The 27,344-nt window shown below is 39.8% G+C and overlaps 1 protein-coding gene across 1 annotated transcript in view; it reads left to right on the top strand.

Annotated features, from left to right (window-relative positions):
* The window catches only part of ASTN1 (astrotactin 1), a 280,910-nt gene that overhangs the window by 52,864 nt on the left and 200,702 nt on the right, over positions 1–27,344 (top strand). Inside the window, exons 5-7 of the mRNA XM_036755883.1 lie at positions 1,980–2,129; positions 3,988–4,155; positions 16,755–16,839. Of these exons, the coding sequence (XP_036611778.1) occupies positions 1,980–2,129; positions 3,988–4,155; positions 16,755–16,839 (403 nt within the window). The remainder of the gene's footprint in view (positions 1–1,979; positions 2,130–3,987; positions 4,156–16,754; positions 16,840–27,344) is intronic.

Here is a 27,344-nt window from a genome sequence, read left to right as displayed (position 1 = left end):
AGCTGTGTACTTTATATAGGAGTGCAGCCCTAGCTGAGGTGTATGCCAACAATTATTTCAGTACTTAGAAAACCTCATCCCTATAGTTGTAACTAGGCTGGTATAATTAGGACTTTATTCCAGGGCACTGAAATTTAGGGGGAATAGACTTTATGACAGCAAGTTATCTGTTTCTATGCTTCCCATATGGCAGTCTTCATGACAAGAGCCTTGGGTGGCTGAGGTTTTTGTTTCTCCACCATTAGATTATGTTGAGTCACCCTTATTCTTGTAGGATGGTGACACAAAGTCTTCTTCTCCCATAGCTATTAGTTTGTGTGCTCCTAGTTCCAAAACTGCTAATGACAGCTCTGTCACTCAAGTGTCTTGTCCTAGAGACCTCCTCTGCTCCAGTCTCTATCCCAGAGGGAAATTGGAATAGTAAGATCAGTAATAGAACATCTCCAATCCACATTCTCCTAGGTGTCTGGGAATGAGAAAAAATCACGTGTCAAAGTTACATTCTATAGGGAAGGGTCTTGCATATACCATAATGAAGTTTTCCTCTTCAGGGGGAGAAGATATCAAACCTAGAAATGATATCAGAAGATCATTTCTCCTAGAGAATGGCGCACAAGAAATCTTAACTTAATTGAAAGTATTTCTCGATGAGATGAATCTTTGTCTGGCCTTCTGGGAGTAGCAGGATTGTTTTATGATCAAACACGATATAAATATATAATATGCATATATGTATGCATATATAGTACATATACAAATAGCTATTTAATATATGGTGCTTTTAAAATTTGTAAATGGATGATAGTGTACGCAGCATAGTAGCTTATTTTAATAGTGTGTATTAAATAGCTTTATTGAATAAATATTTACACAAGTATATACATATAAACAAATTTGTATATATTCAAATATGTAGATAGAGATATAAATATTTATCTATAGCCCTTTTATCTGTATAAAATGTAAATCTCAGCCCATCAATGAGAATCAAGTGTTCTCCTTAACTGTATAGGTGTTCTTGAAACCCTATGTAAGAAAATTCATAATGAGAAATCATGAAGAGATGAGCTGAAAAATTCCTTTTAAATATGAACCTCTCCTGGTAAATAAAATTGGCTTTTGGTTTTAATAATTCTATGAGACATTATAGGTAAGGGGGAATATACTGGGATGTTAGGGACCATTAAAATGGAAGTTTAAAAAAATCTCTGATTTTGAAAATACATATATGTCTCTTTATATTTTATATGTTAAAATTATTATATAATGTATGTATATAACCCAATAGAAACCTGCTTCCTTTTGAGAACATTGGATACACATGCAAATTTCAGTTACATATTCAAGTAAGGAATGTCTGTGCTTACTAAAAAATACTTCCTTGAACCTTCATTCAGCCATTTCACCTTTATGTTTTAGAATTTCTGGTAAATATCCTCTCTGTCATTCCTGATCCTGGGCAGCCAGTACTATCAAGTCTGTATGTGGCTTTTCTCTTATTTGTAACTGTTCCACCATCTACCAGGATTGAGCTATTCCCACCCCTACCCCACCCCCACCCTGCCCCTGCCCCAGATCAGTTGGGCAGAATTCACCACTTAAACTTTGGAGCAAAAGCTCGTTAGATGAAGAGAATCCTTCCTTCCCAGATCTTTTGGTGCCTCATCTCCTCAAGGGATGTAATGTTGGACCACCCAAAGCGCAGTACCAGGGGATGAGGTTATATAGTTAGTTCCAAGCTTTCTACATTCCCACTTCCTTCATAATGCTACTTGAAAAGAGAGTGGTCACTCAGGGTGAGGGAGATAGAAGTGCCATCCAGAAGGGATGGCCCCTGCTGCAGTAAGCTAAGTGTCCTGGGTGCTGGCCTTTTGTGGGTATTGTGGGCTGGAGAGGTGGGCAAAAGGTGGGGGATCCATCAGTTAGGATCAGGTCCCTGGGCTCTTTACCATTTGTTCCTTCTTTTGTCTGGTTTGCAGTGGGTTCTCCAAGAAGTCCTGTGAACAAAACCACGCTGACACTCATCAGCATCACCAGCTGTGTCATTGGCCTCGTCTGCTCATCCCACATGAGCTGCCCACTCATTGTCAAAATCACCCTGCACGTCCCTGAGCACCTGATCGCAGATGGTGAGCCCATCCTCCCATGCATGAGGCCTACTCCTTGCTCCACAAATTGATTTTCTAGACACAGCCAAGGGGAGGGACAGAAATCATAGAATATTACATTCTGTATTAATGACCTTAAGAGACAATGTGGAATAAGGATTGAGTCCTGGACTTGCAGTCAGGAAGCTCTGGGTTCAAATTGCACCTCTCACACTAAATAGGCATTTGACCATGAGTGAATGACTGAACTGTTCTGAACCTTGGGCAAATTTCTAAGACACTCAGTTAAAGATAGGACACAACCAGCATTAGTGAAGGTACTTCCCAAAACAGTAGTTTTTATACTGACGTAATCACATGGTCTTGATATGTTGGCATATTAATAAGTAAATACCCAAAGGTATAGAGGCTTAAGGGAACCAAAACAAATTGAAGAAAGTCAGGCAGTTAGCCTAAAAGAAACCAGGTAAAATCTAAAAGACGAAACCAAATAAGTTTAAAAGAAAATAAGTCAATAGTTTTGTTGCTCCTTTTTATTTGGTTCTTATGAACATATATTTAAGGAAGAAAAATTATTTTAGGTATAACGGGCTAATATAGTCATGCTACAAGAGGGGAGCGGTTAACTTGGGGTAACTAGGCTTAGGTGTAAACTTACTGCCCATTACTACCCCTGTGACCTTGTACACATCACTTAACCACTGACTCTTACTATCCATTTCTGTAAAATGACTTTATTGGGTTAGCTTGTCTCTAAGGTCAAATGAATTGAACTCTGACTTACTCAATGGTGTGCTCTCATTGAAATAAAGTTAATATAGCCCCAAAAGGCATCACCTGCCAATAAGAGAGATGCCTATATCTGAGAGTATCTTAAATTTTTAATGCCACAAATATCTCTGTGAAGTGAAAATATTTTCTTTCTTTGAAATTGGGAACCTCAGGGCAGCTAGGTGGTTCAGTGGGTAGCACATCAGCCATGGAGTCAGGAGGATCTGAGTTCAAATCTGGATCAAGACACTTATTAGCTATGTGACTCTGAGCAAGTCACTTAACTCTGATTGCCACCAAGAAAAAAAAAAGAAAAAAAAGAGAAACTGAGAGCCTCATGAGAGGTGGGGATAGCTTAGATCATCAATGAGCAATTACAGTACCCATGGCCAGTAATGATTACCAATATGGACTTTTTGCCTCTGGCTATCCCCAGACTCCATAATCACTTCCAAAGGAGCTGCCACTGATGAAATATTTGTATCTCTTTTTCGAGGTTTCCAAAGCTCCACTAGTAAGTCATTCTGTTAATAAGATCATTAATTTACAGCTAGAATGGACCTTAGAAACCATTGAGTACAAATTCCTTATTTTTACACATTACGAAGCTGAGGCCCATTGGTCACACAGCTAGAAATGGCAGAGTCAGTATTCAAATCCACGTCTTTTCCCTGACCCTAAGTCCAAGACTCTTTCTATTGCATTATGATGTCTTCTTAAAGAGACTAAATTGATCCTTCAAAATCTTCTGGCAAGGCACCATAAGCTAGCTCATCTTTTTATCTCATCCTCAACTCTGTTCCCTTCGCTTATCTCTAGCATAATTACTCAAAGCTTACATTTAGTTTTCCTTCCACTGGAAGGAGAATGGATTGCAGACTAGTGGTTATCATGTAATAAAATTCCTAAATGCCCCACCCAGCTGGACACACAAAGTGAGCTGAGGTAAAGCTTCAGCCTGGCTTAGCTCATCACTGGGTTTCAGACTTAGGAGTTATATAAAAGTGAATGGGGATGATACCATGGTTTGAGGCTGATCCTCAGATCGTCTCAGGTGCATCTTCAGTGCATTTTTTGTGTCTTTGTTTTGTTCCCCTCTTCTTTACAGGGAGCCGCTTTATCTTACTGGAGGGCAGCCAACTGGATGCCAGTGATTGGCTGAATCCTGCCCAAGTGGTACTCTTCTCACAACAGAACTCCAGTGGGCCCTGGGCCATGGATCTTTGTGCCCGGCGGCTCCTGGATCCCTGTGAACATCAATGTGACCCGGAAACTGGTAGGCAGGAGCACCGGGAAGCGGGTAACTGTCAGAGATGTCATGCCTCTACCAATCACTCATGCTTGGGCCATTACTTCTAAATCTCCCATACTTCCTTGGGGACCGTTGAATATATAAGTTGTCATCAGAGAGCTGAGCCACTGAACAATTTGGCTTAATATTTAGGATCATAACCTAGCCACAGACTTGGTATACATAATGCTTCTAGCCCTAGGCCAGATGTTCACATCACCACCACATTTGGCATCCAGTTTTCCTAGGCCATCATAAAGCCAATCAGCTTTCAAAAAGATCACAAATTCAACTCTTATTTAGTGATTCCTGAACTTAAGAGAGCCTAGATATTTGGAGTCACATAGGTCACTTGGGCAGGATTCCCACATGTTTTCTCTATAACAAAACATTACTCTCTTTAGTCTTTGATTACCTTGATAAGGTAAGATTTCTAAACACTATGGGTTGAGTAGCATAAGGTGGCACCAGAATGGAAGATTTTATGTTATCTCTAGGAGTAAGGATAAAGTTAAGTATCTCTCTGTGTCCATTGTCCCAGGAACATAGGATCATAGATTTAGGACTGGAAGAGGGCTTAGAGGCCATTTAGTCCAACCCTTTCATTTTATAGAGCTGGTGCTAAGGCCTAGAATGGTTGAATGACCTGTCCATGGTTACACAGAGAGAAATGTGGCAAAGTCAAGATTTGAACCATGATCCTCCAACTTCAAACCTAGCACCATATCCAGTATGCCATGCTGCTTCTCATTTTTTCCCCATTCACTCACATGGATTTTAATGGGAGGGGAGCGTAAGGATTAGAGAAGAGTTAATATTGTTTCAATTTTCACAAAGGAAAGAGAATAAAATCTACCAATTGTAGGCATCTGTGTTTGGGAACACAACTTGTTTCTCTATGTAATAGGCTATAAACTGAGGCTGTAAGAGCAGAGACGTTGACTTGGGGTAGCTGGGATTTATTGTGTCTAGTGCAATTCCCTTATACAGTTATACAGTTCTCATATACAAAATTGAAGTCATTGGGCTAGCTAGCCTCTAGAGTCCCTTTGATATCTGCTTCTATAATCCTAATACTCCTCTCAATATACTTTGCCATACAGTAACACTGGCCTTCTTGCTGTTCCTTGTGCATAATACTCCTCCACTATCCTCCATTCATTTTCTCTGGCTACCCTTTATTCCTCAGTCTTGCCCTCTTCCTCTCTATCCCCTAGCTTCTTTAGCTTCCTTCAAGTCTCACCTACAATCCCTCCTTTGAGAAAACTGTCTCAGACCTCCTTAACTTTAGTGTCTTGCTTCTGAGACTCCTCAGTTTTTCCCTGACTGTATCTAGGTTGTACATAGTTTTGCTTGTTGTCTGTTTCTTTGTGTTTTAATATGGTGTCTTCCCCATTAGACTGAGATCCTTGAAAGTTGGGAGTTTTTCCCCCTTTCTTTAGATTGGTAGTGCTTTGCAGAGTACTCAGCATATAGTAAGTGCTTAATTAATACTAATCAACTGACTAATTGCCTGACTAGGACACTAAAACAATGACTTACTAAATAGTAAGCTTTTATTGAAATACAATTAATACAGTTTGAAAGCAGCCTGTGGACTTGAAGGAGACACAGTCAGTCAATAAACATTTATTAAGGACCTACTATGTGCCAGGCAGTGTGGTAAACCTTGAGGCTTACAAAAAAGAAAGACAATCCCTGCCCTCAAGGAGGTTACAATCTAATGGGAGAAGAGGACACACAAAGGTGGGGTGAAAGAGTGGCCAAGGTAACTGGGCCATGGAGGCATGATGGAGATGGCCAAAAGAAGTCAAGATGGGTATAGCCAAATGAGAAATGAGAAGGTTGTATTAGTCTTCCTCCTTAGATGGAGTTATTGGAACTCATGGCTCTGCCCTCCAGTCAGAGGTCAGAACGTTCTCTGACTTGTTAAAGTTTCCTTTCTTTGAAACTCTCCTTCCTTTTGATTTTGATTCCTTCCAGAGTTCTAGAACATATTTCTAATGGGTGGTTGATGAACATGTAGACAAGGAAGTAGTTACCACTAAAAGCCAGTGTAATTTTATCAAGGATAGATCACACCAGATGACCCCATTTCCCTTTCTGATGATGATGATGATGATGATGATGATGATGATGATGATGATACTTAGCATTTATACAACACTGTAAAATTTGTGAAGCATGTGACAAATGTTATATCATTTTATCCCCATGCCAACCCTGGGAGATAGGTGTTATTCTTATCCTAATTTTGCTGATGACGAACTTGATACTGGATGAGGTTAAATGAATTGCCCTTGGTCATCCAACTAATAAGTGAGGTCAGATTCAAACACTTCCTAAGTTCTGGGCCAGCACTCTATCCATTAAACTCCATAGCTGTCTTTTTGGAGGAGGTTATTTGATTGGCACATCAGGATCTATTTCAATTTTGGTAAAGTTTTACTATACTAACTCTTTATATACATATACATATGTGTGTATGGATGTGTATCTATAGATGTAAGGATGGATGTTCTGGGCATGTCATTTGAAGAAGAACATGGCTAAGTTGGAACTTGTCCAGAGGAGGCTTAACAGGGTGAGGAAGGGCCTTGAGTTCATGCCATATGAGGATTGGCTAAGACCCACTAAGGATTTCTTTGCCTACAGAAGAGAAGACTTAGGGAGAACATGGTCTTTGTGTTGAAACACTTAAGAGACTATCAAGTATAAAAAAGATTACACATTTTGTGCTTGTCCCCAAAGGGCAGAACAAGGTGGAGTGGGTATAAGTTTCAGATGGGTTGATTTCAAATCTATATAAGGAATAACTTGACAATGACTAGAACTACCAAATATAGAATGGGCTACTGTGGCTGATAGTGGGATCCTCCTCACTGGAGATAAATTATGTGGGGGGATTTTTGTTTCAGGTATGGGTTCAGTGAGTTAGTTCTAAGGTGACTTCCATACTATCATGTTTTGATTCTATGAGGGCCTTTCCCAGAAACAGAATGTGGGAAAACCAAAGAGCTTTGGACACTGCGAGGTAGGTATAATTTTGTGAATAGAGAGGTGATGATGTTATATAGGATGTTTATACTTTGGGTAGGAAGTGGCTATCATCATCACCATCATCCTCATCCTCCTCCTCTTCCTCCTCCTCATCATCATCATCTATAACATTTATCTAGCACTTTAAAGTTTGCAAAAATGTATACACACATATGTGTTAGTTACATAAAATATTACTTGATTCTCACAAGGTTGTCATGCAGTATTTTTGCTGTCCCCATTTTACAGATGAGGAAATTGGGAATTTAAAACTTAAGTGACTTGCCCAGGGTCACCTTACTAGTATGAGGCAGAATTCAGATTTAGTTTTTTTCCTGACTCGGAGTTCAGTGCTCTAACCACTTGACTACCTATATGACAAGCTGCCTATATGATCACTGAGGATCTATATGTCTCTTAGGATTAGATGAAGGTAGAAATGTCTGTGTTTAATCAATTTCTAATGAACCCATTGTAGAGAATCTTGGCCCCCATATGGAGCAAAAATTATAGCATTTAAAACTTCCGTTTGTGGGACTCAGCTTGCTGATTCTCCCACGCCATCAGGAAAATGCCAGACTAAACAGATGGGTTTTTCACCGTGCCCAAAAGTCAGTTCGCATGTTCAGTCTTAGAAACCTAGAGGAAAGTATAGTCCAGAAGTAAAGTCCTTCCTCACCAAGTTCCCAGTCCTGCTTGTCTGCTTACCTGTTACCTGTCTCTGACCCCTTCCTTTGAAAGGACATCTCTTGGAGAAACTGGAATCCTATTCCACCTAAGCATTAAAAATCAACCAAGACTTGGGAACACTTAGAAGGAAAGAGAAAATAGACTGTTAAAGCTATAAGGTGTTTTGGACATCATCCATGCTAAACGTTTCATTTTACAGTTGAGGACATCGGCTCAAAGAGACTGTGATTTTTCCAAGGTCATATAGCTGGTAGATAATAGAACCAACTCCATATCCTAAGCCTCCTGACACTTAATCCAGTCCTTCCACTTCACTCTAAAACCCAGGTATCTCAGTCTTCCTTTTTCTGCCAGTTTCCACCTGAGGGTCTGAAGTAAGACCCTCACATAACACATATTTTTTCAACAGGTGGAAAATTTCTAATGCTTTTTGAATATGACTTTGGGAAGTCCCTCCCATGCCAATGACATCATAGTCTCCTGGCAACTAATATATTTCCAATCAGAAAGCCATAGAGGGAATCTAAAAATAAGGACCTAAACCCCAGTAGCAGAACTAAGTGGCATTATCACTATCTATGATAACAGCTGGGAGACATACTATGGAGATTATACACACAATACATATCCATGCATGCACATGCACATATGTTTAATACGTATTTACATGTATGTATATATGGAAGACCCTCTGTGCCAGTTTCCTCACATGAGATAGATGATGTGATCATCCCACATTCTCATCACTAAGAAACTTATCGCCTCCCACATTCCATCACAGATCCCATCCTCGTATAGCTTTCAAGTGTTGGAATTGGCTGCAAGTCAGTCCAACCTTATTTTTGCAATCTTCCTAGCACTCTTTGGAAATGCCATTGTGCTGGGTCATGTGCTTTCCCAGCCAAGCTGAAGTGCATCTTAGGATTAGATGAACAGCCCTAATGCTGAAGAGGAGCAGTCTCAGAGACTGGAATCTTTCAGCATCTTTCCTTTCCTACATAATCCCAAGACTGAGCAAATATTTACTCACCAGTTCCCAAGATCTCCCAGGCTGGGAAGTAAAGGGCAAGCTTCTCCTGCCACCATGCTACCATCCCTTGATTCACTTCTTAAAGAGGCCTATTCACTGAATGGGCATTGCCTCACTCAAAGTGAGCACTTGAAATGACCTTAGCTTAAAATGGCCAGGGTCTCCCACTGCATCCTGGGCCATCTCCAGTGATCCTGAATGATAACTGGCCACTGGACCCAGATGGCTCTGGAGGAGAAAGTGAGCACAGCCCTCCCTCCCTCAAATCAAAGCCAATTGTAAGTCATGTCACCACCTCCCTGATGTCATGGTCCTCTTTAAAAATGAAGGACAAACACACACACACACACACACACACACACACACACACCCGATGGCATTGAATTCTCTAGAGAGATGAAATTCCTTACTGAAGTCATATAGAGAATCAGGTGCAGACCTTGGACTGAGAACAAGGAATATCCTTTCCTGTGTGACATGATAAGCTCCAAGTTATGTATATTCTTATCATACCTCTAAAAGTTATGTCTGATGGATTTCTCTACTCCAGAGATATCTCAAATTCAATCTGTCCAAAAGTGCCAGGAAGATCTTCTTTCAAGTTCTGCCCTGATACATAATGATTGTGTGACCATGGACAAGTCACTTAACTTCTCATGTCTCTAGACAACTCTCTACAAGTTACAGAATAGGTGCTAGCCTGCACTGGTAGGGGAAGTTGATTCACCAAAGAGTTCCTTCTAGCAGTGAAATCACAAATCAATTCTCTCTCCGTATTACTTCCACTAACTCTTTAAGTTTGCCCTTTCTGTTCAGGCCTCAGGCCCAAACTCATATTCCTAACTGACCAAGGCAATTCACTGCTCAAAGCAGGGTTCCCCACTGGCAGTTCCCCATTGCCTTTAAGGTAAAATACAAACTCTGTCTTTTTGCATTCTAAATCTTTTCCAACATGGCTGTGTCTCCAGGACTGTGTTACATTACTGATCCTCCCGTGCTCTGTGCTCCAGCCAAGCTGGCCCACTTCCCACTCTTTGTGCATGGCCTTCGGTCTTCCAATTTCACAGTCCTGTAGAGGCCACCCCTTATATCTCAAATGCTCTTGCTCCTCACCTCTACTTCCTTTCCAACCTCAACTACAGTGCTACCTCATTAAAAAAAAGTTCTTATTTCTCTCGGTCATTGGTACCTCATCCCCATTAATTTGCTTTATCTGTAGCCTACACTACTTGTCTTTGAACATGTTCTGTCACCCCCAGAAGAATGTCAGCTTCCTGAAGGCAGGGGCTATATTTATATTCCCGGTGCCTAGAAGATGAGAAGTGCTTAATAAATGCTTGATAATTGATTCATAGTGGTAGCTAGATGGCACAGTGGATAGAGTGCTGGACCTGGAGTCAGGAAAACATCTTCCTTAGTACAAATCTGGCCTCAGACGCTTCCTAGCTGTGTCACCCTGGGCAAGTCACTTAACCTTGTTTGCCTTAGTTTCCTCATCTGTAAAATGGGCTGGAGAAGAAAATGGCAAACCACTCCAGTGTCTCTGCCAAGCAATCCCCAAAGGGTGTCACAAAGAGTCTGAAACATCTGAAAAACAACTGAACCACAACAACTGAGGAAGCTATTTAATGTTAAATCACCCCAGGTAGCATGCTAGCATTTCAGTGAATTTCTGTTATGCAGAGTGACCATGGAAATGACACTGATTCAGCAGATATTTATCAGGTGCCTACTATGTGCCCCCTGCAAGGAACTAAGGATATAAACATAAACATTGAGACAACCCTTCAAATCCATCACTCCACGTGTGTTCTGTATTGGAGAAATAAGGAATTAGGGGCAGGGTTTCTGGACTTTCATTTCCTGTTGAAATATAGTTGATAGAGCTTTAAAGTGGCCTATTGTCTTGTGGGAGAAAAAATTAGCCAATAAGTATTTATTAAGAAACATTTTTAAACACCTATTATGTGCTAGGCTCTATAGTAAGCATTGAGAATATAAACACAGAAAAAAAGAAAAAAGAAAAACAGTCCTTGCCCTCAAGGAGTTTATAATCAAACTAGAGAAGAGAACAGACAAAAAAGAAGCTAAAAAGGTAGAGTGGGGTAGTGGGCAAGGTAACTGGGTCCTGGGGACATAATAGAGATAAACAAAGAAGTCCAGATGAGTGTAGCCAAAAGAGAAATGAGAAGTTGATACTGAACTCCCTTCTTATGTGTGTATAGGCTATTTGTAAGTTGAATTCTTGATTCAGAATCTTGTCTGCCCATGGTTTGTCTTTGTATCTGTCTGTTTCTCTCAGGCTGACATGTTGTACTATCTCAAACCTTCATGACCCCATACTTTCAGAAGGAGGAGAGAAAAGGGTGAAATAGATGCTAAACCCATGAATGGTTTGCATGTGACTCCCCTTGAGTGGGCCTCATGGACGATACTAGGTGTTATGATCCAATGCAGATAATGTTCCATGTTGGTGGATGGCTTTGAAGGCAAATGCATTGTTTCTCATTCAAATGGACTAGGGTCGCTCAGAGCATATTTCCATCCCTTTGCAAAAGCATTCTCCCCAGTTGCAGATCTAAATCCTTCCCAGATTTATAACCCTAGATCCCATTTCTAATAAAACTTGGCTGAACAGTGACAGAGACTTAGTGTTTGAAGTCCAGACTAATTTAAGAACATCCATCTAGGATTATATTATTTCTCTTCCAGAGTCCCCTTTTCCTTAGTTTCCATTTTGATTTTTAAAGTAGGTAGAAACTTCATCTGTAGAGATAATACCATAGCCATTTTTCTCAGTCTACTCAATTTGTAAGCTCCTTCTCTGCCATGTGATCATCTGGGAGGCCTTAGCACCTCTACTTATGCATGGATCCTTTACAATGCCTGGCCAAAACAACCCAATCTCAGTCCAAGAAGAGCAGCCTTTTGGGGAGGAATATCATTTTCCTGGCCAACTCAAGCTTGTGCTTCTTAGATCCATCACTCAGATCTAGATAGGCTAATTACTTTCAATCTTTTGACAGCTCCTTCTCTAGGGGAGGTGCTTCATCACAGATTTTAAAAGGGCAACTAAAAGACCTTAAGACACGGGATTCTTGGCTTGGATCAAAGATTTATAGCTGGAGGGGATGTAAGAGTTCATTGTGTTCAAACTCCTGATATAACTATGGAGGAATCTGAGGCACAGAGTGATTAAGCGATTTGCACAGAATCACAGCTGATAGGATCTAAGATAGGATTGGAGCACAGGTCTCCCTTATTTCCATGTCCAGTCCACTATCTGTTATGCCATGTTAACCCTGAAAGTGTAGTCACCAATCAGGGCTCTATTTGCCTTGTTCTGGGTTTGCTTAACGAGGAAGAAGGTTAGTTCAAACAGAATTTGATCCAATGCAGAGTTCAGACAACTTAGTATGTAGAGGCCAAGATTTAGCTTGTTTCTTTGCCTCTACATCCATGGGGTGGTAAAAAAATGTTAAGAATATTGTGCAGTTGCTAAGTACTCAGAGATACTTGTCATGAGGATCCTAAGGATGTCAGGCATCAATGTCCCATGTTCCTGCCCGGTACATCTCTTGATGGACTCCTAACTCTCTGGCAATACCACTGCCTCCGAGTGCCTCTCACAGTTCAGACTCTACCTAGGTTTGATACTTCTCTGTAGCAGTGACACGTTTCTCCGTTGGATTCCTGTGTACATCACCACAGAGTCAGCGCTTCGTGTGCTCACCACCATCTGTCGCAGCAGATGCAGAGACTGTAACACTTCGAGCTTCGGAGGGCATCCAACACCCTTGTGGGGCCTTTAAAATTCACAGCTAAAAATCAAAGCCTGTGCATGCGCGAAGCCCCTCTCAAAGTCAAGATTTAGCAGTTGGTTGCCATGGCAACCTTCCCTCTTAACTTCTTTAAAAGTAGGAGTTGGGTAAACTGGTTTTGAGTGGTGGTGGTAGATAACACCAGCAAGCCCACAAACCTCTTCCATCAGTGTTGAGTTGTGAATGGAGATGGGGCCCACCTGAGAGGTTGAGCTAAACTCCTCCCAAATAGGTTACCACTCGTGGAATCCAGAAGACTTGGTTTCAAATAGCACTTTAAATATTTACGACCTGTGTGATACTCTTCTGTACAATGGGGACAATTTCATCTGTGGAACTTCTATCCAAGGGCTTGTCCTGAGGCTCCAGCAAGACAAGAAATGTAAATGACTTTCTGCAAACCTTAAGTGCTCTGTCAAGGTCAGCTTTTCTCACTATTTTTGTTCTTGTGAACGTTCACCCTGATATAGTTTTAAAATACTTCTGTGTTTCTTGGCCTTTGAAATACCCATTTGGAGAGAGAAGTTGCATCTTCTTGTCTTTGCAGCCTGTCCCTGAAGTGCAGATTCGAGTCACCTGATATGGAGATGATGTATGTGAAAGCTCTTGTAAAATACTGATAAAGGGACTTTTCAGGATGTACAAACATTCAACCTGGCCGGTTGAGATTATTGTCTCAGTTTTAACAGATAGGAAAACTGAGGCTCAGATAGGTAAATTGACTGTGGCCATGATAATAAAGCTAGTGTTGGAGTAAATATTTGAACTTGGGCCTCCTGACTGCCAATTCCAGGTCTTTCCACTAGTTCACAATGATTAAAGCCTTATTTAAAAAAAATTAGTGTACATGAATATACCATCCTCTATTATCTTAATAGGTTTTCATTAATAGCTTTTATTCTTACACTGTCTTGATTTCCCCCTCTATTCTCCCTTCTTCAAGAGAGCTCTTCCCTATAATAAAGACTTTTTTAAGAAAAAGAGAAAGAAAAGAAATAAGTGATATTCTACCCCTATGGATGATTCCTCTCCCCACCCCCACTAAGAAAGAGGAGGGATAGGGGATGGGGAGCATTAACAATCATAATATATGAACAAAAATAATTATAATATATTAACAAAAATAAAATATATAAACAACAATAGTAATTAACAACAACAATAATAATGTCAGGCACTACCTGAGTTCTTATATGGTTGTCTTTGCTTGTTGCTGCAGATCTCAGTCCGAAGGAATAACTCTATGCTTGGAAATTCTTTCCAACAATATAGATTGGCAAATGTGAAAGGTAGTGTTGTATAGTATGACAGATAGAGAGCCAATCATTGAATGGGAAAGATCTGAATTCAAATCTTGCCTCTGACATATACTAATTGGACAAGTCACTTAACCTCTCAGTGCCTTAGGTCACTCTCTCAGTAGGCATTGTCTTTATTTCAGTTTTTGTTGTGATGACCACTTGTCAAATGCAGTTTACAGAATCATTTATGAGCACTTTCACAATCACTATTGTGTCTGATACTCACAACAATACGCTAGTTATAGTAATATCCCAATTTTAAAAATGAAAAAACACTAAAAATTTTGAATGGCTAAACTAGTAGATGACAAAACTGAGATTATGATGCAGGCTCTCTGATTCTGCTACAATGTTCTTTCCTTTATGGCATACTGCCTCCAAAGCATTGTCAATGCACTTCAACATTCCTTAAGATGCTTAGAGATCTTTATGTGATCAGACATCCATCAACCTTGGGTGGTTCAGTAGAGATGGGTGACATCTACAATTCATCTACCGTTTCTTGATGTTACAGAGAAATGCAACCAATAGTTCCATATAGAATCATAAGGATATCGCTCTAAAAGAAACATGCCCACTTGTCAAATATGTTACAAGAGAGTTTCGTTTTTGTGTATGGGTAAGATTAGATGGCCGCCAAGGTCCTTTCCAACCCTTACGTTCTGTGAAGTACAGTCTTCCAAGATGAGACACCTTGCAACAAGTCACAATTGACTTAGATGCCTAAATCTTTTTTTTTCCTTTTCTTTTTAGTAAAAGTAAGTGAATTCAGAGCAAAACCATAACAGGACCCAGGCCTCCTGGGAAACTGAAAGTGTGTAAAAGTTCAGAGAATAAAAAGCTCCCTCTAGCCAGTATCCTAACTCCCATCTTTTTCTTCGCTCTTCTTAGAAAGTACATTTCCTGGCTTTCTTTCTCCTTTTACTTTTCCTGAACAAATGAATTAGTTGGTGACAATGATATCATCTTAGTATTATTCACCTATTTAGCCAGGTTTATTTTTGAGTTTGAATTATAGAATGAAACATAAAACAAAAATATATGATTCCCTAAGTCTTATAGGGGTATGTTCTACCTCTTTATCCTGGAATTATAAATTCACGTTTTGTAGTTTTCACTCCTTGCCACTTAAATCTGGAACTTACAAATTTATTCAGGACTAGCCTATGACAAAATAATCATTGGCCAATTACTCCAATGCTTCAAAAGATGCCTGATGTGAGCCATGTGGACCATATCTCCATTTGTTCAGATGTTGTTTCTTGCCCTTTTCTTTCCATTACTCTTTCACTGAAGGATTACCCAAGCAATGTGCTGGAGACCTTCCCCTGTCTTGCATTTTTTTCCTTTTTTAATATTTCATAGATATCCATGAAGCATTTGGGATGTACCTCCACCTTTTCTGGTCCTACATGTTATATGCCTTTAAGGTGTCTTCCAAAACTTGTAGCACACTCTAAAAAACCAAACTTGACATTCTGTGTTGGTCCTTCATAAGCTAGGAGCATCCTTTCTTTAGCACACAGATCAGAGGCTGTATGATGGGGGATTTTTAATGAATTCCCAGCCTTGTTCTATAAGAACCTATCAGCCACTTCTTTAGTAAAGGGATGAGCCAGACTGAAACCCTAAGAATGAGGTCCTTGTCTGTCCATGTTGTGGGACCACCTTACTTCTTTTTGTCTTGATTTCTATATTTGAAAAGTTGAGCACTTCATGGATTATGTGGTAGCTTGTCTCATCAAGGTATACTGATATTTGTCTATATCTTTCTAATTCTGTATTAATTTAACAAAACATCTATTAAACGCTTACTTTGTATAACTAACTATATTAGGAGCACTACAAAAGATACAATTTAGAGACAGGTTCTGTATTTCTTGAAGCTTACTATCTAGTAAAATTCTCTCTCTTTTCTTTTTTTTTGGGGGGGGTATTTCCAAAAAGTAACACTGGTGCATGATGCCTTTGGATGAACAAGCATGTTTATAAATAGAAAGTCCTTGATTCCCTCTCCCCTTGTACCTTCTTTCTCTTCTAGTTTTCCTAACCAACAAATGAAAGGGTTAAAGAATTGGACTTGGGTGGGCCTGGTCCCAGTGGCAGTGGTGATGGGTACATTGGAAACTGACCATAAGGGAGCAAGGGCTTTCCTGGAAATCAGTAGTCTGACATTACCACGCTGACAGTTATAAAGTGCCTCATATTTGCACTGAGTTCAAAGAGTCAGGTTTTATTTTGTACGTGAGCGTCCTGAAAATAAAGTAATAATATTGAAGCTTAGATTGGAGAAGGAGAACAGTCAGCTCTATTGATGATCCACCTAACTTTCCAGGTGAAAAAGAATTACCAAACCTCATTTTATAGTTAAGATTGGATTTCTTGGAAGAAGAAGAAAAGAAGGATGGATAGTTGCCTTTCAATCAAGCATTTATGGTGCAGGCTGGTGATTATTATCTTTTGCTTGAAAGTAGGAAGGATGGGCAAGTACATTTTAGTCAATGTGGCTTTCCTTTCCTTTCACAATGTGGCTTTTCTGTCTCCTGGGAGGTGGGGTGTTGTGATGGGATTCACTGGTTCATTCACATTGTTGTTAGGGGCAGACTTGAGTCTGGCCATTTTGTATTAATTTGCACAAGTCAGTCCAGAGTGTTAATGAACTCATTCATGTTTCTCTTTCCTCCTCCCTACTCTGCTTCTAAGGGGAATGCCTTTGCTATGAAGGATACATGAAAGATCCAGTACATAAGCATCTCTGTATTCGGAACGAATGGGGCACAAACCAGGGGTAAGTGAAGTAACCTCAAGCCGGCCAAATCCCAAGACATCCCCCACACCCTCAGATGTGCTATGACATGAGACAACTGCACAGCTAGGAACCGAGCCAAAGCTTGGTTATATTCTGAGCAGCAACTCAGTAAAATGAGAAAAAATGACACTGTGCATTTCCATATTTATCCTGTCTTGGTGACGTTCATATCAACTTTTCTCCATTTACAAGTCAAGAGATGATGTCTCTGACTCGCAGCCATGCAGACTCCAGCTGGGATCTGAAAACCAAGCTGTCCTTCTTCCTCTCTTCCACACTATCACCAACTCTGAGGATTCCACAGACATACTTTAGCCCGTGATTTTGTTGGAGGCACACGAGGCTGAGCAGATTCCAGCTTGCCTCTCCAAGGGTGTGATTGACACCTGGCAAATGACAGGAGTAGCAATTTGTTTTTACTAGGGCTGTCAGCAAAGGGTGGTTTGAAAAGACATGGGAAGTAAGTAATGTCTGTTGAGTTGGGAGGTATTGTTATTTGGGGTATGTGTGAATGTGTGTGCATGTATGCATGTGTGTGTGAATGAATATGTGTGTGTCTCTGTGTGTGAATGTGTATGTGTGTGTATGCATTTGTGTGTATGTGATAGAGAGAGGGAGAGCAATCCCTGATTTCAACTTCACTGTATGTCCTGTTTCTCCCCTTCAGACAAGCTTGGGATGAAATTACATTACTGTCTCTATTCCTTTTAAAAGACATTTTTCAATTTTGCTTTCACTATGGCCCACTTTCCCATCTTGATGTCTGTGTTTTCTACAGTGCCTGGTGTATTGTTGGGTGAATCAATAAATGCTAAATAATCATAACAATCGATGGAACAGAGACACCTAGAAAGAAATCAAACCCAAAGGCATCTCGAGGTGATTGATTGGGCTGCAAATTAGTTATGGGCTTGCTGCCTGACAAGATGGTAAAAGAAACCGATGTAATTTCCCACAGTAAAGACTGGGGAATCACAGCCCTGAGGTCGAAGATTGGCCCCCTCTATCAGACTCCAGTGAGACCAAACCTAGAATATTGAATAGAGTTCAGGGCCCCTCAAAGCAATAAATATGTAGACAAATGGGTAAGAGTTTGGAGAACAGCAATAAAAGTGATTGAAGATCTCAAGGGATTGATTTATGATGAAGGAAGAAAAAGAACTTCACTGTCAGAAGTTGGCCAACTGATGACTAAGTTGGGACATGCCAGATGGATGCAGCTATTTGAAGAGGGCGAACATTCCAGAGAGGGTAATGTTGAGAACTAAGAGTAGGATGGTCTAAAGTTAGGAAACAGAAAACTGGGACACAGGTCAGAATGTTTTCTAACCTGGAAGTGTCATGAGCCTTGTCTATGAAGCTAAGGTAAAGCCTTGTTCAAATTCAGTAATGCCAATGGCTGACATTTATATAGCACTCTACAGTTTACAAAGCTTTTCCTAAATTATCTCATTTGAGCTGTAGAATTACCCTGTCAGATGGCTGTGACTGATTCCCTTTCATATAGTAGGAAATTAGAGAAATTAAGTAACCTTTTCAAGGTCCAATTAAAATACTTCCTTCTATGGGAAGCCTTCACTAACCCTTTCAAATTGTTTTCTCTCATTTAATTATTTCCTATTTATCCTATATAGGTCCCTGTCTGTGAGTGTATATATGTTTGTGTGTATATGTATATGTATATGTATATGTATATGTATATGTATATGTATATGTATATGTACATGCACATGCACATGCATATTTATGTGTATGTGTATATATGTGTTTATTGTACTGCATGCACACATATACATACAAACATATGTGTATGCATCTACACATGCCTACACACTGCATGTACACACATGCATGTATGCGTATGTGTGCACACATGTTTATATGCATTATGTGTTTACTCATATGTGCGTGCACATATACACATAAACGTGTGCATGTATACGTGCATGCTTACACATACACTGTGTATATATACACATATACATACATATACATGTGTGTATATATGTGTGTATACACTATATATGTGTGTATATGTATATGTTTGTATGTCATCTCCCCCAGTAGACTATAAGCTCTTTGAAAGCAGGGCCTATGTTTTTCCTCTTTTTGTATCCCACATCTTAGCAGAGTGCCTGGCATATGTGGGGTGATTAAGTGACCCCACATCCAGCATTCTTTCCACTCTGCTAGGCTGCCCCTTTTCAACTTAACTGCATTTCTACTTTTATCTGTGAGCCCACTTGAATAATTCAGACAAATCACACACATTTATGTAGTGCTTTACAAGCTAGAATAAAGCTTTTTATGTCCATTATCTCATTTGATCCTCAGAACATCTTTGTGACTTAGCTATTATTATCCTCATTTCACAGATGAGGAAACAGGCAGAGAGGTTTAGTGACTTGCTGAGGGTCACCCAGCTAATCAGTGTCTGAAGTCTTCCTGACTCCCAGGATAGAGCTTTAGCACTCTCTCTCAGCCCCTAGGAAAGACTTGAAGTTTGTAAATACTACCTCAATAACCTTGTTATTTCAAGGTTGGGTGAGGGGCAGGGGTGGAAAGACACCAAGTTGGGTGGTGGCCATTCTCTACTAGAGACTTGTTTGCTCTCCACTGAACAAAGACTAACTAAGCCTGTTTAAAGTTTCTTTTTTTCTTGGTTCCATCTGGTCCAGAATTTGAATCTGCACCATTGAGTGGATTATCTCCTTTCTGAGTTTTTCAGCTTTATGGCGGCCACGAATAAAGAAACAAAATAACGAGTGCTGAAACAATTTTCTATGTCATTTGGGCCCAGAACTGTGTTGCTTAGAAAAACAGAAGAGAGAAAAATAGCAGAACTTTTTTTTTCTTTGACCGGAATCATCTAGGCTGACTCACCATATTGACTGAAGTTACAAGATATTAGAAATATCCAGTATTTAGAGAATACTCCATTGTTTGTGAAATGCTTTAAATAATTTTCTCAGTTAATCCTTGCAACAACTCTAGTAAGATAGCTAATACAAATAATTGTTATCCCTACTTACAGGTAGGTAAAACTGAGAATCAGAGAGGTGAAATTATTTAGCCATGGTAACAAGGCTATAATCAGAGAACCATCAATTTAGAGGGGGAAGGATCTGAGCTTTAAGTATTATCTGTTCCAACTCTCATTCTATATTTGCGAGATATTGTGTGTATATATATACACAAATATGTGTATATATGTATGTATATATACACACATACATATATACACATATATGTGCACATATACATACATACATGTATATAACACATATACGTATGTATATATGTATATTTGTATATGTGTGTATCTATATCTGTATCTGTATCTTTATCTATATCTATAGATACATCAAGAGATAATTACTGCCCTCAAGGAACTTACAGTCTAATTGGTGAGACAACATGCAAAAAACCTCCATATATATAAAACAAGGTGCCTAGAGGATAAATAGGAAATAATTAAAAGAGGGAAAACATTGGAATGAGTATACCAAGGCCCAGAGAGGTTAAGACCTTACAAATTCACACAGAAAGCGAACAGTAGAGACAGCATTTGAACCCAAGTTATCTGTCTGCAAATTTAGTCCTCTTTTCATAGCACTCACCATTTACCTTGTCTTCAAAGAAAGAGCATGTTAGGATGAGCCTGACTTGGCTTGCTAATTGTTAGACCATCTGTATTTTCCCTTGCTGATGTGTGGACAGTGTTAAGATTGAGCCCAGTGCCTCAAGGGATAGGGTAGAGGACCTAGAGTTGGTGTCTTCTCAAATGAGCCAGGGTAAAGCACTGAGTTACAACCTGACAGGAACATTAGCCCCAGGAAACAGACAAGAAGACCTAATCTGTCATTTCCATCTCTAATTTCCATGATTCTCTGATCATCACTGCCTTTGAGGTCTCATTTAGGACACTAATAAACTAATGGAAAGTCTGCTAGGAGAAGGAAAAAAAAGTAAATCCCATGACGATAATGGAAGCAGGAGAGATAAGCTTCATGAGTCTCTGAAAAAATAATCATAATAAATGTGCCAGACGAACCTGACTTCAGTTTTTCCTCATAACATGACAAGATGAACAAAAAGGGGAGGGAGCAATGCATCTTCATTTAATTCAGGGGTCTTATGCCCTGTTTCTTTAAATGGATCTCAAGAAATTAATCGAAATTTGTCTGAACGTGAAGTCTGTCAACTGAATTGAAAATGGGCTGACTGATTGCCAGCTGATGATCTATATTGGGGCATTATGGGAAATCAATGTTAGGTCTGTTTTTTCCCAAACATCTTATTTAGTGAGTCGGTGGCAGGAGGGGGGAGGTTAAGAGCCACATGTTTGCATTTCTTCTGCAATGAACTTGTAAATGTCAAAGAAATAAAATGTTCTTCCAAATGATACTAGCTCCTAGCATCTCAAAAGAGAAGGTCAGCGATTGAGGGCGGCAAGAGACCTTACAAGTAGGTTAGTGCAACACCCACCCACCCATTTAATAGATAAAAAAGTGGAGGTCCAGAAAACGTAAGTGGTCTGCTCATGGTCACATAGCTAGCAAATGGCAGACCTGAGACTCAGCAATGACCATAAGAACTAGGATTTAATATATAAACACCTCGTTATGCACCGGACACTGTTCTGAGGGCTTTATAAACATTTTCTCATTCCATCCTCTCCACAATCCTATGAGGTAGGTGCTATTATTGTCCCCATCTTACAGATGAGGAAACTGGAGCAGACAAAGGTTAAATGACTTGCTCAGGCTCACACAGTAAGTATCTGACCCAGCACTCTATCCACTGTGTCATGTAGCTTTAAGGTTTGCAAAGCGCTTCATTTGATCATCAAAACAAGTCTATGAGGTAGGTGCTATAATTATCCCCATTTTACAGATGAGGATGCTATTGTTAAAGGAGAGTTAGTGACGTGCAGAGCTAACGAGTATCCGAGGCAGTATTTCCAGTTGGGTCTTCCTGACTCCAAGTCCAGGGCTCTCTCCTTTGTGCCATCTAACTACCCGATTCAAACCCAGGTTGTATGATGACACATCCAGCCCCATTTCTGCTGCCTCACACTGACTTCTTAGGTCAGCAAAAGTTAACCACAGTTAAATGAAAGTCTGCTTTGGAAAATCTGAGTTACTGAGTCTGGATCAAAGCAGTCATAAATTTCAGAGAGTTCAGGGTGGGTAAGAAAGTTGATTGAGAGTCATAGCAGTGCAAAGAGTTTTAAATGGGTTCCACCTTGTGAAGTTCAGAAAGGAGGGGTCTAGGAAGCACAATGGGTACACAGCAATAGTTCTTTGTCCATCCCCTCACCCTCTTCAAAGATCTTCCCAGGTTTAGAGAAGCAGAGATGGGAAGGGACCCCAGAGACCTTCCTTTAGGTCCACTTTTGTTGTATAGTCAGTCAGCTGGTCCACAAGAACCATTTTTGGTGCAAAAAGTAGCACAACAGCTTTTCAATTCTTTCCTTTAAGTCTACACCCAGATTCTTTGTCCATACATTCTTATTTACTTTCTCTCTTATGTTGTCATAGTTGTTGTATGTACTATTTTTCTTTGTATTATTTCATAAAGTTCTTTCCAGATTTCTTTGTTATTCCTCATACTTTTTGGCTTTAATGAATGTACCACTATTTTTTTAGTTATCGCCATGTTGTTGGTCATTTAGACTTCTTCAAGATTATTGCAACCGCATACAAAGCTGTTATTAAAATCTTTGAACAGAGAATATTTGGCTATTTTTCTTGAAAATTCAGCATTATTATTGTAACTAGAAGAAATCGGTATGTTTAGAGATATTTTCCTATCCTTGGTTGCCATCAAAAAGATTAAGAATGCTCTTTGGAATGGACCCCCATGATCCTACAGTTGGAAAGGATCTTAGGCTACATGAGCCATTGGTCCAATGTAGTGTAGCAATTATGTTTTGCTAGCTTACACTGATTGCATTTAACCTTAAGCACTGCCTGTCATTAATATTGGACAGTTCTGAGATGAAATGACCATGAGAAATTTAAATCTCCCAAAGAAAAGAAAGGGGGATGAATAAGGTAGGAAAAAAGAGGTATTGAATTACATGAAAACATCAGGGTATGGAGGAAAGGCTGCTAGGTGGTGCGGTGGATAGAGCACTGGGCTTGAAATCAGGAAGACTCATCTTCAGGAGTTCAAATCCAGCCTCAGACAATTACTTGCTGTGTGACTCTGGGAAAGTCATTTAACGCTGTTAGCTTTAGTTTCCTTATCTATAAAATGAGCTGAGGAGGAAATGGCAAACCTCTCCAATATCTTTGCCAAAAAGTCCCCAAATGGGGTCACAAAGAATCAGACATGACTGAAATGACATAGTAACAAGAAATGAAGGCAGGAGTAAAGGAGAAGAGATACACCACATGTCTTTAGTCCATTTGGGACATTGGGACATTATCAGGCTATAATTTTTCATTGCAGTTGCTGTCAAATAAAAAAATGTACCCATGGGCCTCAGATGTGTGTAAAATCAAGAGTCCATGCAGGTCAATCAATCAACCAATAAACAAGCATTTATTAAGTATTTACTATATACTAAGAAATTTGCTAAGTGCTGGCATTAGAAAGACAAAGAAAGGAAGCAAATCCCAGCCCTCAAGTTATATTCTGTTGGGGGAAACAGCATGTTTATTATGCAGGAATGTATATACAATATAAATTTGGATAAATAATGGTCTGATTTTTTTTTTATATTCCAAAACTAACAAAGAGAGAAACCAAATAAGTTTACTGTTAGTGAAATTTTCAAATAGGTAATTTAGGACACTCATGGGCCAAAATGAAAGATGAAATCAGAAGGAAAGAAATCTGAAAAATGACCAGTCCACTGGAGGGTGAGGAAGGTTCAATTCTGGAAGGTGTGAGCAGGAAGGTTCCTGTTGAATATCGACAAAATCTAAGTGGTACAGTGTATGGCATGGTGGGTCTTGAGTTTTGAGTACTTGAGTTTGAATCTTGCTTCAGATACTTACTAGATGTGTGAACCTGGACAAGTCACTTTATCTCTACCTGCCTTAGTCCACCTGTGTAAAAGGTAGATAGCGATAGTGCTGGCCTCCCATGGTTTTTGTGAGCATCAAATGAGATACTATTTCTAGAATACTTTTTAAACTTGAAAGTGCTCCAAAATGGATCATGACGACAATGATGATTGCTCCTGTGCCATTCGGAAAGCAGTTATTTCACTCTAAGAGGCAGCAAACTAGCTGGAGGAGAACTCCAGTGAGGAGGAACTGTGACATTTTCTCCATTCTGATTCAATATAACCTCCCTATTCTGGGCTCTCACTGTTCTATTGTTCTCTTCACCTCCTCCCACTTCCACCGAGAACAATATATTAGTGATCTTCACACATTCGACCTTCACTTCGAACAAACCAACTGCTTTCCTTTTCATCCAAGCCTGGGGACCACAGATTCTCTCACCCAGCTCCTACTCCTTTCTATGCCTTGCCCAGAATGGATCAGCAATAGGAAGGGAATTGGATTTTTGTCTTGCTTGGCATATAGCATCACTGGTTTTCATGACTAGGCCTCGGGCAGAAGAGCAAACTCACCCCCGGTAGTGATGGTGTGCCCATTTCTGTTTTCTTGAGTATGGCAAAGGTCTCTTTTAATGTCTGCACGAGCATTTGAGGTCCATCCTTATTCATCCCAGGTACCTAAAGCTGAAAAGGGGGGATCCTCAGCTATTTGGATATCCATGAAGAGGACTTAGCTCTAGCTCCAAACCAATACCCTAGCAATAACCAGAAGGTTGAGGCAAAGGCCTTGTAATGAAAGACCAAGTTCCTTAGTCAAAAGTTGGTATCTCTAGCCAGAGTTCCCATGGAACATCAATACATCACTACTTACACACCTGCTTAAGCAATATAGTCCATCATCTGAGCTCCCCTACCCCTCTCTCTTGTCCTGTCTTCCGTATCTAGCATTGCCCTTTTTTCACCCTTCTCCAAGTCTTTCAGACAGGATCTCGATAGGCAGCTGGCTGCTCCATTATCTCAGGACACTCTCCCACCCTCCAGGCCCAGACTGAATTTTCTATGCTCAGCCCTTGTCATTCCTGTTCTACCTGTAAATGTGATTATCCTCCCATTAGGTCTGTTCTCTCTCTCCCCCCTTCCCTCCCCTCTCTTCTTCTCTCTCTCACTCCCTCTCCTCCCTTTCTCTGTCTTCTCTTTGTCTCTCTTTCTCTCTCATAGTTCTTTCTTAAACAGCCACAGTTACCATCATGTGTGTCTTCTTATAATTTGCTCAGGCTTTTCATTCCCATTTCTCCCTTTATCCTTTTTCTTTCTTTTTTTCCCCTGGAACATGTCTTGATTCTCTCTTTCCTCAAGCGCTGATCAAAGTTGGATCTGGATCCTTAAGCAAAGCAAAGTTTCTATAGCCCTCTTCCTTTCTGGATGCTTCAGCATATAGCCAGATGCTTGCATATGGTTTCAAAGTCAGTCTTTCAGAGACTGAAGGAGCAGGACTTGAATTGTGTTCTAAATGGATCTGGAGGGACCTGAATCTAGTAAGATGTTTGTTTGGAAGGGCTTTCTTCCCCTACCTGGCCAAATTTCCACTACCTACTGAACGATTTTCTTATGTATATCATAAGGATATAAAATCTCCAATCACATGTGAGCTCCTTGATATAGGGACCATTTTGTCTTTGCTTTTTCTTTGTATCATAAGAGCTTAGTAGAATGCCTAGCACAGAAGTGCTTAATAAATGTTTATTGATTGGTTGATGATTGTCAAATGAAATCCTGAGTGTCTAGAATTTACTGGTCACCTTGACCCCCCCTTAACAAGGAGTAGGGGATGGGTTCATAATATCTTTATAGTTCTGTTCTTCCTTCTCAATGCACAGTATGTGTGTGTGTGTGTGTATACACACATATATACATATATACACATGTATACATTTATGCACATATACACACATATATGTAAGCGTATGTATGTGTGTATATGTATATATGTGTATATATATAGATATGTGTGTATATATAAAAATATATTGTATGTATGTATTTCCTTTATATTACTATTAAGAAAATTGAAAATCAGAGAGTTTAAATGGATTTTCCCTGGTCTTACATACAATAAGTGTCGGAGGTGGGATTGAAACCAGGGCTGCTGATACATGGAAATTCTAGTACTTTCTACTTCACCCCTTTGCCTTGCTGAGGTTGACCCTGGGGTTGCTGTGTCCACTCCTGGAGACCTGAGATAGCCATGAGCATTCCAAATGCCCAGGTCCCAGAGAATATCTATTGTTTTCTAAAATGTCTCTCAGTTTTCAGCTTAATATAGCACAGGGCTGGTGGATTCTTTCCAAGGAGAATCTCTAATAGTCTTCCTGTTCTTCTGAGGGAAAATCTGGATGTAAAATGGCTGACTACAACAGCGAGAAGATAATGGAATAGATCATTTATATGGAGTTTTAATTTTTGCAAAGCACTTTACATATATTATCTCATAACAACCTGTGAGATAGTTGCTATTGCGATTCTCATTTTACAGATAAGACAACTGAGGCTAAGATGGTACACAGGGTCACACAGCTAATAAGGGTCTGAGACAGGGTTTGAACTTAGGTCATCCTGACTTCAAGCCCAGCACTCCATCCACTGTTACATATAGCTCTTACAGGGATAAAACAGCATGGGGGACTCAGTTTGTGGAGAAAATGTTTCAGATGCCACAACTGGTCCACATATAGACATGCCTTCTTTTTTATGATTATTTTCCTTCCTTAGGGATTCAATGACCACTCAGAGAACTCTTCTCTACTTCTCCAACATGCCCCAAATCAACCTCCTCCCAATTAATCACCCCATATCTTCATAAATCAGAGACTGTAGCTGACCTTCTATTTTTCAGGACCTCTAGAAAAATTGGAGATATTTTCTAATTTGTGATAGCACATGCTATTATGAACAACAGTACAGAGTGACTTGTTTTCAGTAATGAGGGGTACCATTTTTGCCATTAAGACCAATGAATTTTTTAAAGACCTCAATTTGCTCTTCTATCTCCAAAATGAAGAAGGTAAATTGAATCACAGTATGGCATCATTATAAGAGACCTCGGAAGTTAGTACAAACATAAACAGAAATTTTCTTAAAAGCATTGTTGATAAGTTGTCATGTAACCCTTTTCTGAAGTGTCTACCTTCAATGAAGCAGTCATGCGAAACCCATTCACTACCTTCTGAAGAAGGAAGCCCATCCATGTTACTTTTGGATAACTTTAAATTAAGAATCTTTTAATGTATCACATAATCTTATTAGCTTTTGTGGCTTCTGTGTCCTACTACTGATTCTTGTGGAATTTACGAGCCACTAAAAACTCATGCCAAGGCAACACTTTTTTCACATGAAGTATTGTCATCTCCATGTGCCCTCATTCTGTACATGTATAATTAATTCACAATATTACATTCATCTGTAT

The sequence above is a fragment of the Trichosurus vulpecula genome, chromosome 4 (genome assembly GCF_011100635.1).
Source record: "Trichosurus vulpecula isolate mTriVul1 chromosome 4, mTriVul1.pri, whole genome shotgun sequence".
Taxonomy (NCBI): Eukaryota; Metazoa; Chordata; class Mammalia; order Diprotodontia; family Phalangeridae; genus Trichosurus; species Trichosurus vulpecula.
The sequence above is the reverse complement of the archived record's forward strand: the minus strand, read 5'-3'. Positions and strand labels throughout refer to the sequence as shown.